This window comes from Mustela erminea, chromosome 5 (assembly GCF_009829155.1).
Source record: "Mustela erminea isolate mMusErm1 chromosome 5, mMusErm1.Pri, whole genome shotgun sequence".
Lineage (NCBI taxonomy): Eukaryota > Metazoa > Chordata > Mammalia > Carnivora > Mustelidae > Mustela > Mustela erminea.
The window spans coordinates 5,798,985-5,812,170 of record NC_045618.1 but is presented as its reverse complement, the minus strand read 5'-3'; the positions used below and the strand labels follow the sequence as shown (position 1 = coordinate 5,812,170).

At 56.2% G+C, this 13,186-nt stretch overlaps 1 protein-coding gene across 3 annotated transcripts; it reads right to left on the bottom strand.

The window, feature by feature from the left end:
- Positions 1–591: 591 nt before the first annotated feature.
- PLIN1 (perilipin 1) lies at positions 592–12,939 on the bottom strand. 3 transcript variants are annotated; one of them, XM_032345541.1, is made up of 9 exons: positions 12,689–12,939; positions 11,966–12,024; positions 9,019–9,223; positions 7,314–7,396; positions 5,738–6,002; positions 5,256–5,428; positions 3,352–3,543; positions 2,676–2,921; positions 592–1,750 (listed from the first exon to the last, which is right to left on the bottom strand). In XM_032345541.1, the coding sequence occupies exons 2-9, from the start codon at positions 12,011–12,013 to the stop codon at positions 1,403–1,405; spliced, it is 1,560 nt and encodes a 519-aa protein (XP_032201432.1). In that variant the 5' UTR covers positions 12,014–12,024; positions 12,689–12,939; the 3' UTR covers positions 592–1,402. The 3 variants fall into 3 exon arrangements, with proteins under 3 accessions (XP_032201432.1, XP_032201433.1, XP_032201434.1); XM_032345542.1 differs by lacking the exon at positions 12,689–12,939 and adding an exon at positions 12,526–12,682; XM_032345543.1 differs by lacking the exon at positions 12,689–12,939 and adding an exon at positions 12,425–12,511.
- Positions 12,940–13,186: the final 247 nt, after the last annotated feature.

The window sequence follows — 13,186 nt, the reverse complement described above, 5'->3', positions numbered from 1 at the left end:
TGCACAAAACATTTTGTATACAGACATTTATTGTAGCACTGTTTGCCGGACCAAATAAAAGGAAACAACCTTGAAGTCCACCACTAGGGAACCAGGTAAATCAAAGATAGAATATCTACATTTTGAAGCACTTACTACATGGCCATTAAAAAGAGCAAGGAGGGAAAAAAAAAGAGCAAGGGGGACTTACCGCGCAGATACACAAAGATCTCTAAAATGTATTGTTAAGTGAGGAAAGCAGGATCACATCGCACAGCTGTGTGACAAGGTGGGCTTGCCTGGACCTGGAAGGATATCCGAGATACTGACGGCACCGGGGTTTTTGTGACGGGGAACTGGGGAACTCAGTAAGGAAGATACACATCGTTTTGCAATATTTGAATTTTTTTTTTTAAGATTTAATTTATTTATTTGACAGAGAGAGATCACAAGCAGGCAGAGAGGCAGGCAGAGAGAGAGGAGGAAGCAGGCTCCCTGCTGAGCAGAGCCCGATGCGGGCCTCGATCCCAGGACCCTGAGATCATGACCTGAGCCGAAGGCAGCGGCTCAACCCACTGAGCCACCCAGGCGCCCAATATTTGAATTTTTAAATTGTACTTATGCATTCTCTATATTTACCAAATATTGACATTTTCAGAAATAGGGCTTGGAATGAAGTGTGGCTATTACAGAGTCCATACAGGTGTCTATGTAGCTGTGACTTTATAAGGTGAAGGGCCACCATCGTCGTCCCCCGACACTGGGGGCGCCGGCATTCAAAAGACGGCGGAAGAGTGAACGTACAGATGGAAGGCCAGAAGGATGCAAACGGCAGTGTGGATGTGAGCCAGGAGGTGGCGCTACAGAGCCCAGGCCCGGACTTAACCAGAGAAAAGTACCCGGTATTCGGAAAGGGGGGCTCATATTTATATAAACATAAAACAGCTTTTGCACCTCATTGTCGCGCCCTTCAAAGTAGTCTGCTGAGCCTGGATACTCACAGGAATCGCTGAGCTCGGGCCTTAAGCATATGTCAGAGACTCCTGCTTAATCTCTGCCGACAGAGGATGGCTCTAATTTTGGGAAACATTCAGATGTCATTTGGCCACATGTTTGGTTAAAGAAGCGAGAGATCAAGTCAGGCAATTAATTCTTTGGTTAAAAGAACAAAACAACAAGGCAGAGACTCAAAGCAAGCTGCTGCTCTGACGCTTCTTAAAAAGAGGTTCTGACGGCTAAGCCCGAAAACGGTGCTAGAAAGATAATATGTGCCTCGGGGGCGCCGCGGGAACGCGGCTCGGGTTCCCAGGGGACAGCTTGGAAGAGGTCACCGCTCCCTCGGAGGGGCGGGCTCTGTTTCTTTGCGGAGAATGGGTCCAGGCCTCGCCCTCGGGGCGGCGGCGGCCGGGCAGAGGCGCGGGGCTCAGCTCTTCTTGCGCAGTTGGCTGTACTGCGCACGGCCCAGGATGGGCTCCATGACGCTGGGCCGGAAGAAGCTGTCGCTGACCCTGCGCCTCGGCTTCTCGCGGGCCACCGCCGGGAAGGCCGGGCGCAGCGCGGGGGGCCCGTCCACCCTGTCCTCCGGCGCCGGGCTGGGGGGCGCCCCGGGGCTGCGCGCGGGCCGCAGGCTGCCGCGGGGCTGCGAAGGACGCAGCGCGGGCTCCGGGCCCACGGGCGGCACCCCAGACGCCCTGCGCTCCGCCTCCTGGCGCACCACCTCTTCAATGTCCCGGAATTCGCTCTCGGGCTCCATCAGGGACAGCCTGGGGAGCTGAGGGACCAGCAGCTGTGTTAGGGCCCCATCCTGGCCCTCGTCCCTGCCTCTCCCACCCGCCGCTTCTCCGGGCCCCTCGCATGCACCCCTCCCAGGAACGGCCTTCGAAAGGCGCAGCCTGGGGTGTGGGGCAAAGAAGCAGGGGAGACATCTTGCCCTCTCCAATGGTCTCCTCGGTCCACACCCCCAAGGTAAGGCAGGCAGCCCCCTCCCAAAGTGCCTGGACCCCTCGGGTCGCCCTCAGGGCTCGCTCCATGGAAAAGCAGCGGATTTCCTGCCAGAGCTGTGCGCTAAGCACAGCCCACCCGCTGTCCCAGCCACGATCAGGGGACCCATGCCTGGCCCTGTCTGGAGCCCAAGGAGAACCAGCTGGCAGCCAAGACCCCCCGCCGGCCTCTTGGAAATGAGTAACTGAGTAAGCCCCGCCCCCTCCAAGGGGTGGGGTCCTGAGTGGGCCTTCCGGAGCCTGCGCAACCTGTAATTCACTCTGGGAGGAGGCCAAGGGACTGCTAGAGAGGCAGTACTGCTGTCTCTTGGGTTTTTCCTGTTGTTAATAGGTGATAGGATTGGGATGGGGCAGCAGCTGTGCCCTGGAATAGAGCCCGCCTCCCAGGGTGTCCTGGAAGCCTCCAGGCAGCAGCACGCAAACCCCCCACCCCCAGGTGAGGGTTGGGCCAACTGGGGACCCTCAGACTGATGGTCAGAAGCAGGGGCTGTGGGGAAAGGTCTCAGGCTAGGGCCACTGTGTCTATACTCTTGGGGCTGGCAAGCGCCTCCTACTAAGGCCACAATTTGTCAAAATGTTTCTGGGGCGCTGAGGATCAGAAGAACCACACCAAGATTAGGGAAAGGAGGACCACTGCAGCCCCTTGGGTCAAATCTGCTTTCCCCGTCCTTCCCAGGCCGCTGTAGTGGGACTCACCGGCACGTAGTGGACCACCGTGTCGACCACGTTGTCAGTGACGCCCTTCAGGGCATCTGACAGGGACATGGCCCTCCCCTTGGTGGAGGAGACAGCGCTGGCCGGGGCGAGGCCAAGCATCCTCGCTGCCGAGCCCAGCACCGCCGCAGGCGCCCACGTAACGACGGAGATGGTGCTCTGGACCGCCTTCTGCAGCGTGTGGGCCACGCCGCCCAGGAGGCCTTGCGCGCTGGACAGGGCTGCCACCTGGGGGCCGGAGCTAGGTCAGCACCTACTGCGGCGCGTCCCCGGGCCCGTCTCCAACCCGCGGCCCCCAGAGCTGGAGGGAAAGAACGTGGACACCAAATGGGCGAAACTGTTTGCCGATTTCTTCCCAGCTGTGTGGCCTTGGGCAGGTCACTTGCCCTCTCTGGGCTTGCTTCTTCGTGGGCACCATGGGGATGATAGTCTCCGCCCTGCCTGCTTTCTGGGGGCGAGGGTCAGCTGAGAGAAGGGCATGGAAGTGCTAAGCCCGCTGTCGGGGGGGGGAGGGGCGATGAACGGCGCATGCGTGCTACGTCTCTGGGTCTTGGGGCGCAGACCGGTTTCACCCGGTGCCTCTGCTTAGCGCCCCTCGAGGGGGCCGTGGGACCTCGAGGCGTCCGCGCCCCCACTCAGCCTCTGCTCGCCCCCTTACCTCGTTGAGCTGGTTCTCCTCCATGTCCGATTCCTCCTCCTCCTCCGTCTCCTCTCCCTCCGTGTCCGTCCGGTCGTCGTGGTCCTCGTCCTGGGCGGCGGCGAGGTTGTGCAGCCAGGGCACGCGCACCTCACTCCGCCGCCGCGACACCACCTGCATGGCGGCCGATGCACCCCACTGGGCCAGACTGCTCTGCGGGATGGGCGGGGGGGGGTTGGGGGACGTGAGCTGCGGGCCCCGCACACCTGCAGCCCCCAATGGGGGGCGCACCCCTACCGCCGGGGCCAGGCCCCCGCGCACTGTCCCCCAAACTTGACAGTGAGTTCTCACTGACACACCTGGGGCGCGCACGTCGGGGGCGTGCAGCTCTGTGAGGTTTCCTAAGCACGCCTGTGTGCAAACTACCACAGATCAAGAGAGAGGCCATTTTCAACACCCTGTTGGTACCCACCACACACAGTCCCTCCGGGGGACCGCATGAGGACCTCTGCCAACAGAGGGTGGGTTCTGCCCTTTGCTGAACTTCATGTAAATAAACTCATGCAAGGTGGCTTCTTCCATGAATAGCGTCTTCTGTTCCACATGGTGCTGCGGACTCATCAGTGCTATTGCACGTCAAGAGCTCCTGCTTGTCACTCTGTGTCATATCCCATGCAGCTTTACCACAACCCACCCACTGCTGGTGGCGGACGTCCGTGTTGCGTCCAGTTCTCGGCTAAGGATAAAGCCCGATAGGAACATTTGGACCTGTCTCTGGGGACACGTAAGCTCTCACTTCTGTTGGGTTGAACTGCTAGGTCTTAGCCGGGAGGGGTGTTTAGACACTCCTTGGAGGTCTTTGAAGATGGAAAATGTCAAGAGGGCCACAGTGTCCCAAGGGCAGAAACAGCCCCAGGCTGGGAGGCACAGCCTGGCTCACTCCTAACCGGAGGGAGCGCCCCCAACAGGGCTTCCTCATCATATGGTTCCAGGAGACACCTCTGTGTTTGGTGTGAACAGGGTGCCTGAGGTTGTGTGGTACTAGGCTGGAACACGCGTCAGTTGCAGCCCCCACGGGTGAATGATCCCCCAGGGCAGGGGACAGAAGGGAACCACTACTCTCATATCCCCACTGGAGCCACAGACCCGGCTGACATTTGTTTGAATGCATGAGTCAGGCCTGATGATGCTTTTAAAAAGTGTTATCCAAATGATGGCTGAGAGTGGTTTTGTTTTGTTTGCTGACCCTTAGGCTTTAATTTTTAACTTTTATTTCCTTTATTTCCTTATTTGACCTTTGTTTCTTATAAAGGTTCTTATGAGAAAATATATTCTATATCTGCTAAAATACATAGTTGGGGGGGGGGTGGGGTATGGAGGGGAGTTACCCCTTCCTGGGCCTAGAAAAGGCAGTTTTACCTTAGGTGTGAGTAGGATGCAAATTAGAAGCCTCCAGAAAGGAAATGTGAAAACCTGGGGGCAGTCAGGGTCAGGGATGCAGCCCAGCTAGCATTCTCTCCCCAACAGAAGGAGTTTAGGGCCTTGCTTACTTACAGGTGACACTCCATGGTCCCTGGATAGCAGCTAGGGGTCTCTGCTCCCTCATAGGTGGGGGGGCACAGAAAGAAACCCCTTTGAGAGGATGAATGCTGGGGTGGGACTCAGAGGGAGAGGGAGAGAGACAGAAGTGGACAGCAGGGAGGACCACCCCAGCAAGGCAGGCTTGTCCTTGGCTCACATCCTACCCTTTCCCTCTCCTGGAAGCCCAGACAACAGGGTCTCCACCCCCCTTAAGCCCTTGTCCTTAGACCAAAATTCCCAGCCCAAGTTGGAGGAGAGAATGTTCCTAAGACCAGAGGTGGAGTTGGGTAGGGACGGAAGGGACCCAGACTGGGGGTCAGCCAGAGTTCAGGGCAGACACTCACCAGGGGTGCCACACCTGGGATCCACATGGCCAGGGAGTGGCCCTGCTTCAGCACCCGGGCTGTGGTCTGGAAGGTGTGCCGAGAGAGGGTGTTGGCCAGGGCCCCAACCCTGTGCACGAGGCTTGGCTTGGCTTTGGGGGGCTTCTGGGTCTGCTGGTGTCCTGGAGCAGGCGCTGGGTGGGATTTGGTAGGAAAGACAGGAAAGCCAATCAGAGACAAGAGAAACTGGGGCTGTGTCTAGGGTTGGAAAGTGGTTACGGAGCTCCACAAGTCTGCTGGTGACTCGGGTCACTCCCTTTCCCCACTTACAATGGGGAGAGGAGGCTAAATTAGGATAGTTCACTCTGGAAATCTTGTTGGGCCTTTCCTGCTCCGGGGCCGTGGCTGGCTGAGCCCCGGCTGTCTCTTGCTGATCCCCAGGCAGCATGGGTCCCCAACCCACTCCCCAGGGAAGGTCTGCCAGCCCCCCTAGTAGTAGATACCTGACTCTTCCTTGGCTGAAGGGAGGAGAAAGTCTACCATCTTCTCAACACCACCCAGGGCTAAGTCGGCCCCTCCAGAGGCCAGCCGGCCAGCTCGGGTGTTGGCGGCATACTCGGCAGTGTCTTTGGCTACCCCCCAGGCAAGCTCACAGCTGGCCAGAGCGGCCCCCAGGACCTTGTCTGAAGTGCTGGCGATGGGCACGCTGATGCTGTTCCTGGCACTGCGAAGGCGGGTAGAGATGGTGTCCTTCAGCTCAGAGGCAATCTGGGGGAGATGGGGCAGGAAGTCAGGCCTGTCTGGTAGGCCTGAGCCTGGCCTCCAGGAAGGCCTTATTTAAAGGCTCGGGGGAGAGGTAGCTGGCCGGCTCAGCTAGTAGAGTGTGTGACTCTGGAGCTCAGGGTCATGGGTTCCAGCCCTACACTGGGCATAGAGCTTACTTAAAATAAAATAAAGGCCCAAGGGAGGGGCACCAATATCTGGGCTCCTTGATTTATCTAGGCTTTAAAGGGAAAGGGCTCTGGTCCTCCCTGTGCATGGATCTCTTGGTTTCTCTGCGCCCCACTTCTGCCTGGCAACATCCTAACCAACCTTACCCCCCAAAGGCCACCTCCTCGATGACACCTGGCTTGATATTCGCAGGCACACCAGGCGTCGCCACTCCCACATGCCTTGAATGTCTCGTCTGTCCTTCCCTCAGAACATGCTCCCATTCCCATCTGCGTTTAGGTTGATTCAGACCTGTGGGTGATCTTCCTACCAGTTCCTTATTGAAATAATTAATCTTTCTTTCCTATTAGTCTGGGAGCTCTTAGGCGACAAAGAGGCTCCTCATCTGGAAAAATGTGGAGAGCACAGGCCTCAGAGCCCAACAGGCCTGCTTTCATGTGGCCTCCACGGAAGGCTGTGCGGCCAGGGAGAAGTCACTAGTTTTCCCATCTGTAAAAGGGGGATACCCACACTGTCCCAGAGGGCTGGTAAGAGGATTAAATGCGAGGCCTCCATAAATCGTACTGTGGCCCCGGGCATAGGGTAGGGCTCAGTAAATCTTTGTGGGTCAGTGAGATGAAGCTCCTTCCCCACAGCACGTGACATGGCCCTTGTCTAGTAAATGCCCAGTGCGTACACAGCTAGGTAAAGTGACTGTTTCAGTCCCATGGTCTGCAGAGGGCTGGATCTTGAGGACCTGAGACTACAAATTTGGGATCTGATGAGTGTGGCCCATGATCTTAGGTGACTAGAGTTACCACGTGGCCCGGTGCAGGCTCACCGGGTATCCTGGGGTAGGGAAGATGAAATGGGGGAATCAGAAGCAGAGGTACCCACCCTAAGCCCCTGTTTCAGTTTACCCCCTAGGTTGTGCTTGCTTTCCAGAAAGCCTGCCTTCATGTGGCACCACGAGGAGAGGAACGAGCCCACTGTGTGGCCTAAGGGGCAGGCAGCCACCCCCAAGCCCGGAGGGCACTCATCGTAGAAATGAAAGGCTGACACTCATGGCACCATCAGCCTGTGCCCTCTCCTCCTGAGAGGCGGGACAACAGAGGACGGGGCACGTTAGAGAAGACGAAAGGGCCTCACCTTTTCAGGAGGGTACTGGAGGGCTGGGATCTTCTCCTCCAGGTGGTCCAGGCCTCGGCAGGCCAGCTCGTTGGCAGCTATGACTAGAAGCGAAGGCCACAGTGGGGTGAGCCACAAGGACCTAGCAGGGGCCTCTGTGCCGAGGAAGGGGCCCTAGAGCCCTCGAGAGCCCCCAGGACTGCTGCCTCCAAAGCACCTTGGAACCCGAGCCCCCCGCCAAGCCCTTTGAGCTCCCTGTCCTCTGTGACTCCTTGAGGCCGGGCTGGTGTCCTCGCTCTGTGTAGGAACTCTGGAGTCAGAAGCAGGCTGTGCGGCCAGGGAGATCTGCGCTCAGAGCCCGGTGTGTCCCTCTGCAGAGTGTGGCTTCGGGTAAGTCACTGTGTGCCTCAGCCTCAGCTTCCCCGTCTGTCAGATGTGGACTAAGGGTGCCAACCCTGCAGGGTTGTGGTGAGGAGGAAGTGGCAGGAATTCTGTGAATCACCAGCAAATACTGGGCTCCCCCTCCCTGTCCTCCCTCCTCTGGGTGAGGTCTGGGGGGGGGGGCAGGAAGGATGAGGTGTGAGAGGAGCAGCGGCGGCGCCCTGGGATGGGCCTTGTGGGGGTAGGGCCAGCACTGCTTCGTCCTCAAGGTGACCAAGTCCGAGCTGCAGCCGCCAGCCCAGGCCCTGAACTGTCCACGTCCTTCCTTCCAGCCTCTAGGAGTGAGATGATCAATGGCGGGAAGAGGGTGGCAGGGGAAGAGAAAGGAGTTGCCCCCAGAGAGGGGGGCAAGTGCCAGGGGACACAGATGCTTTTAGGGGGTACAGGCTGCTGAGGACAGAGCTCTGCAGTCATGATCACGGAGATCGGTTCTCTGTGCTTTCACACACTCTCTCTCCAGATAGCTCACGTTTCCTCACAACATCCTCCAGCAGCAGAGGGAGGGCCCAGGTGACTTGGGCCATCTTCTGACTGGGCAAAGTGAGACGCAGGGGAATTACTGAAGGAGTCTGTGGGCAGGGAGGCTGGCCCAAGGCGGAATCCCCGGACACCCATAATTCTCTAATCAGGACGGTGGAAGGTTCTAGACTTCTGGGTGCTGCTGGAATTTCCCTCGGCCCTGTCGAGAGCCTTGCCTTGGATGCACTTGGGATGGGCCCGGGGTGATGTGCGGAAGTGCTGAATCACTCTATTATATGCCTGAAACGAACATGCTGCTGTATGTTAGCGATCCTGGAATTAGAGAGGTCGTCCTGTCCCCCTCATCCCCTCCCCAGGCTCTGCCGGGCCAGACCTGGTGTCTGCCGCCCCTGCTTCTGTGTCAGACTCTGCCACAGAAGAGCTCCACAGCTGCTGCCAGATTTGGGGCCAAAGTGGGCATCTGGTCTACCACGAGCTCCACTCCCACCACTGCCCACACAGCTCTGCCCATCCCCTCCCCTGCCCGTTCTTTGGCCCATCATTGTCATCCCAGGAAAATGCCATCTGGGCTGTAGATGGGACAGCTCCGGATGAGGAGAGACGTAGGTCCACATCTGTACCTGTCTCTACAGCCGTCTATACTGTAGCATCTCTGTCCATAGAGAAGATCATGTAACGGAATGTAGGTGGTTAGAAACACCATCGGACAGCCAAGAAGGCACACAGACATGTCAGCAGACAGACAAGCAAGCTCTCAGACAGAAAGACAGACAGGTGGCGGCCTGCCAGTGCCCCGAGGACTCACACTGGGTGGAGAGCCTGCGGACCACCGGCTCCATGCTCCAGGCCGCCAGGCTGCTGGCGCCCTGCACGCCCTTCTCGTAGGCATTGCAGACAGAGGCCACCAGCGGGTGAGCTTCCTTGGTGCTGGCGTAGGTCTTCTGGAAACACTCACAGGTGCCACTCACCACCGGAAGCTGCAGGACCCGCTGCAACGCGCTCTCCTGCTCCTGGCGCGGAGGGAAGGCAGGCAGGCAATCAAGGGGTTCCCCACACGCTCCCGCCTTGCGGGAAAGCAGCCCCGGGGTCATGGAGCCCGCTGCTGAGGCCTGCGTCCCGGGGACCTAGGAGGAGCCCAGGCCGCAGCAATCTCTGGATGGCCCACAGGAAAAGCCACAGGCAGCCTGCTGTGCTCTCCTGGTTCAATCCAGGCTCTGCAGAGCTACAGGGTCACAGCCTCCCTGCCCCTGTGTGGGCTGGTCCCCGGCCGAGGCACGCTCCCCTTCCCTGCCATACCCCTCTTGTCTGGCAGAACGCTGCTCCCTCGACACAGCTTGAGCATCCCTGCCTCTGGGAAGCTTCTGGACCCTCCTCCCTCACATCAGCCCTCCCCTGGCTCATCTCCACATCCCTCGCACGGCCTGGGATCGTGTGTACTCGTCTCTCTCCCAGCCGGCTGTCAGCGCTGCGTCCCCAGTGCCCAGTGGAGGGCTGGTGCAGCGAGGCCGGCCGAACAAATGGAAGGGTCGGGGCTGCGCCTCGGAGGGGTAAGCTGAGATCTGCCCAACTGCACAGAATCACAGACGTTTAGGCCTCCGGGAGCCTCTGTAGCCAAAGGGCTTCCCACAGTCTCTCTGGCAGGTTTGTATTTTTATTTTTTAAAATTTTTTTCCATTTCTTCATTTAAAAAAAATTTAAATTCAACTAGTTAACATATCATGTGTTACTAGTTTCAGAAGTAGAGGTCAGTGGTTCATCAATCTTATGTAATACCCGGTGCTCATGGCTTCACCCTTAATGTCCATCGCCCAGTGACCCCCTCCCCCCACGTTCCTCGCCTCCACTGCAGGCTCGGATTGAGATGCCTCCTGGGATGGACCTTGCCCCTCACAGGGTGGCCCGTGGCCCTTGTTGGACAGCGCCGCTGAGCTGCGATGCGCCTGCACCCGCCGCTCCACCCCTGACCTCTGGAACAACACCGAGCAAATCTATTTCATCATGCATGCGCTGGCCCTTCACATATCTGAAGGCAGTGTCTGCCTTTAGTGCTCCTTCCTCCGTGCTGAACAGCCCTAGATCCTAACTTGGCTTACTGGCCTGGCCTGGTGGTCCCCTCCAGATATGCCACAGTTTAGTGTGGTCTTTCTTAAGCATATGGCACTCCAAATTGAAGACACCATTCCAAGGGTGGTCTGAGCACATGGGGTATTGTGAACCTGCTACCTCTCATTACTGGGGTGCTGTGCTTTTATTAATGCAGACATAAAATGAAAATTCAGGTCACCCTGGAACCTCAGTGAACAAACACTGGTCTTTGAGGAAAGAATGTGGGTTCGAGTTCTGCACAGGGAAATATTTACTTGGTGCCATTATGGTCCAGACACTGATCAGGGTGCTTGGGGGACAAGACTTGAATTCTAACAGTGACCCTCTGAAGTCAGTGCTAACACTTTGCTGGCAAGGACATAAAGACCCAGAGATGTGAAGGGACTTATCCAAGATCACACAGCAAGAGTCAGGATTCCAACTCTGGCCTGAAATGGCATATCTGCAAGATTCACTTCGAAATATTGCCCTGTGTGGGAGTAAATGAGAGCGCCGATGAGGCAGGACGGGCCACGGGATTGATAATGGCCGTTGCAGTTAGTGCAGAACATTAATATTCTTCAGTCCGCTCTTAGGACTGCCCAGAATTCTTGTGAAAAGTAAAAACAGAAAGCTCCCGAGGTCCTGACTCAGACACTGGAGCTCTCTCTGCAGTTCCCCGGTTCTGCTCTGGAGGCAAGGACCTGGCCTCTTTGTAGGCTGAGTTAGGAGACCCATCAAGGAGACTCGTAACGGCAGGCTACCATTTTTTTTTAGCTTTCATTTTGCAGGCAACTTTGAAATTTGAACTAGAAAAAGATTATGACTGTAAACAAGGGAATATTTTCTTTAACATTTGGATAGAGCCTTTGGGGGTTGTTGCAGGCAAAGCCACAGAGGGAGAGAGAGGTCCTGGCAAGGTGGAAGAGAATAAAACACCAACCATTACACTGGGTTAACTACACACTGATTCATTTTACGCCTCTGTGTTCTACGATTTAATATAAAACTTTAAATATAAAACTTTAATATAAAACTTAGCTAAAGCCTAAGTTGGGAAAAGATGGGCATTATATGAGCTCACAGTTTTTAAGTTTCACCGACGATTTGAACTGTGCCTAAATGAGAGAGGCCTTGCCTGGAGGGGTCGGGTACCCCTAAACGTGTCACACCGCCCCAAGTCACAGTGAAAACCAGGCTAGACACAAAACCCTGGAAACAATGTTCTTCTAACCCTTTCCCATATGCAGCACAGGCTGTGCATCGTGTAACTCCGAGAAGGGCCGTTCACATGTTCTAGAACACACACAACGCCCCGGAGTGGCAGAATGCGGAGGCATTTGAATCTACATCCTGCCTGGGGGGACGAGGTGACGGCTTCTGTACCAGGGTGTAGAACACAGTAGTTCCCTTCCTTTCCTTACCCACTCAGTCAGCATTTCTGTTCTTTTCCTCCAAGGTGCTCAGTTCTCGGCAGGCACTCCCCCCATCCTCTAAGAGCCCCCTGCAAAAGGTACTAAGAGCAAGAATAATGACGACATAATGGCCAGTGCGAGGGGATATGATGGAGACAGAACTTGTTCTGAGTCCCCTGAATCTCTCCTCCCTGCTCCTTCCTCCCCCACTCAGTGGTTCCCCCACTTCCCAGATAGGCCCAAGTTACTTACGGGGAGGTCTCCGTCCAGCAAGACTGGGCCCTTGTTGACGGCCATCATAGCTCTTCAAGCTGCAAAGCAGAGTCCCAGGTCCATCAGAAAGAACTGAGCTTGAGATCTGCAGGGTCAGTCCCCTACCTCTCATGGTTCTGGCGAGGCCCAGGCTGCTGGGGACCTCCAGCTCTCTCATCAGAAGACACTGGGTCGCGGAGCACGAATGTCACAGACAAGCAGCCACAACCTAGACCCCACTGTGGGGAGCTGCCCCACAGCCTACTTGTTAACTGAAGTTTCTTATAAGGGTTCAGGGTAAGAAATGACAAATAAGGGTAGCTTTAAGAAATGGGGGGTTTTAGATGATGGTAAGGGGTCCCCACATGAGGATCCAAAAGAGACTAAAAGAATTTCAGGTTTAGTCTTTTTTTGATGAAAAAGTTCTGCATCAATTTCTCTCTTCTTAAGCGAGCGTACCTGCCACTCCTTCCCAGAACGCTCAACGAGGAAGCAACTCGTCACTTAAAACCAGCCATTCTGGCTGTGTTCTAGGAAAGCTGGCACCCCAGAATATCTACCTTCCACTCTTGGTCATTCGCCTTGAATCATGTCTCCCTCAGTGGTTTCCCTGCAGGCCTCTTCATCTTCAGGGCAACTCTCAGGGGACCCCCTACCTTCAGCTTCTCTCAACTCTCAAAAACCAACCAGGTAAGGCGGCTGTTCCCAGGGCCCCGCACTCACGCAAATGGATGCTGCCTCAGTCCCACACAGCCGGGCTGCCGAGTGGCTCCCCCAGCAGAAGCAACGCCAGCTGCTCCAGGGACACCTTGGGCAACACTGCCAACGCGTCCCCCTCGGAGGAGGGCGGAGAGGAAGAGCGCGTTGGGTCAGGCGGTTGTCATGGTTATTTGAGCCAGGGTCCCCTGCGCACGTCCAAACTTCTGTAGGGAGATTTGAGCAACTAGGAGGAGGACTGCAGAGCTGACAGCGATCCGGCCCCAGGGGAGGGATTGTTCCAGAGCCATGAAATATCAGCTCTGGAACATGTTTCTGGCTCCCAGTTCTCAAAAAACTGTCTTCCAGAGGGAAGGTGTCGGAATATAGGTCATATAACTCATAAATTGTCAAGTTCTATAATTTTTGGCTCCTTTTTCACAGTGTCCTGTGGACCGTTTTTAACCCAATTCCTTCTTCCAGTATTATTTACTATTAAGAGTGTATTTTGAACAGTAAGATTTA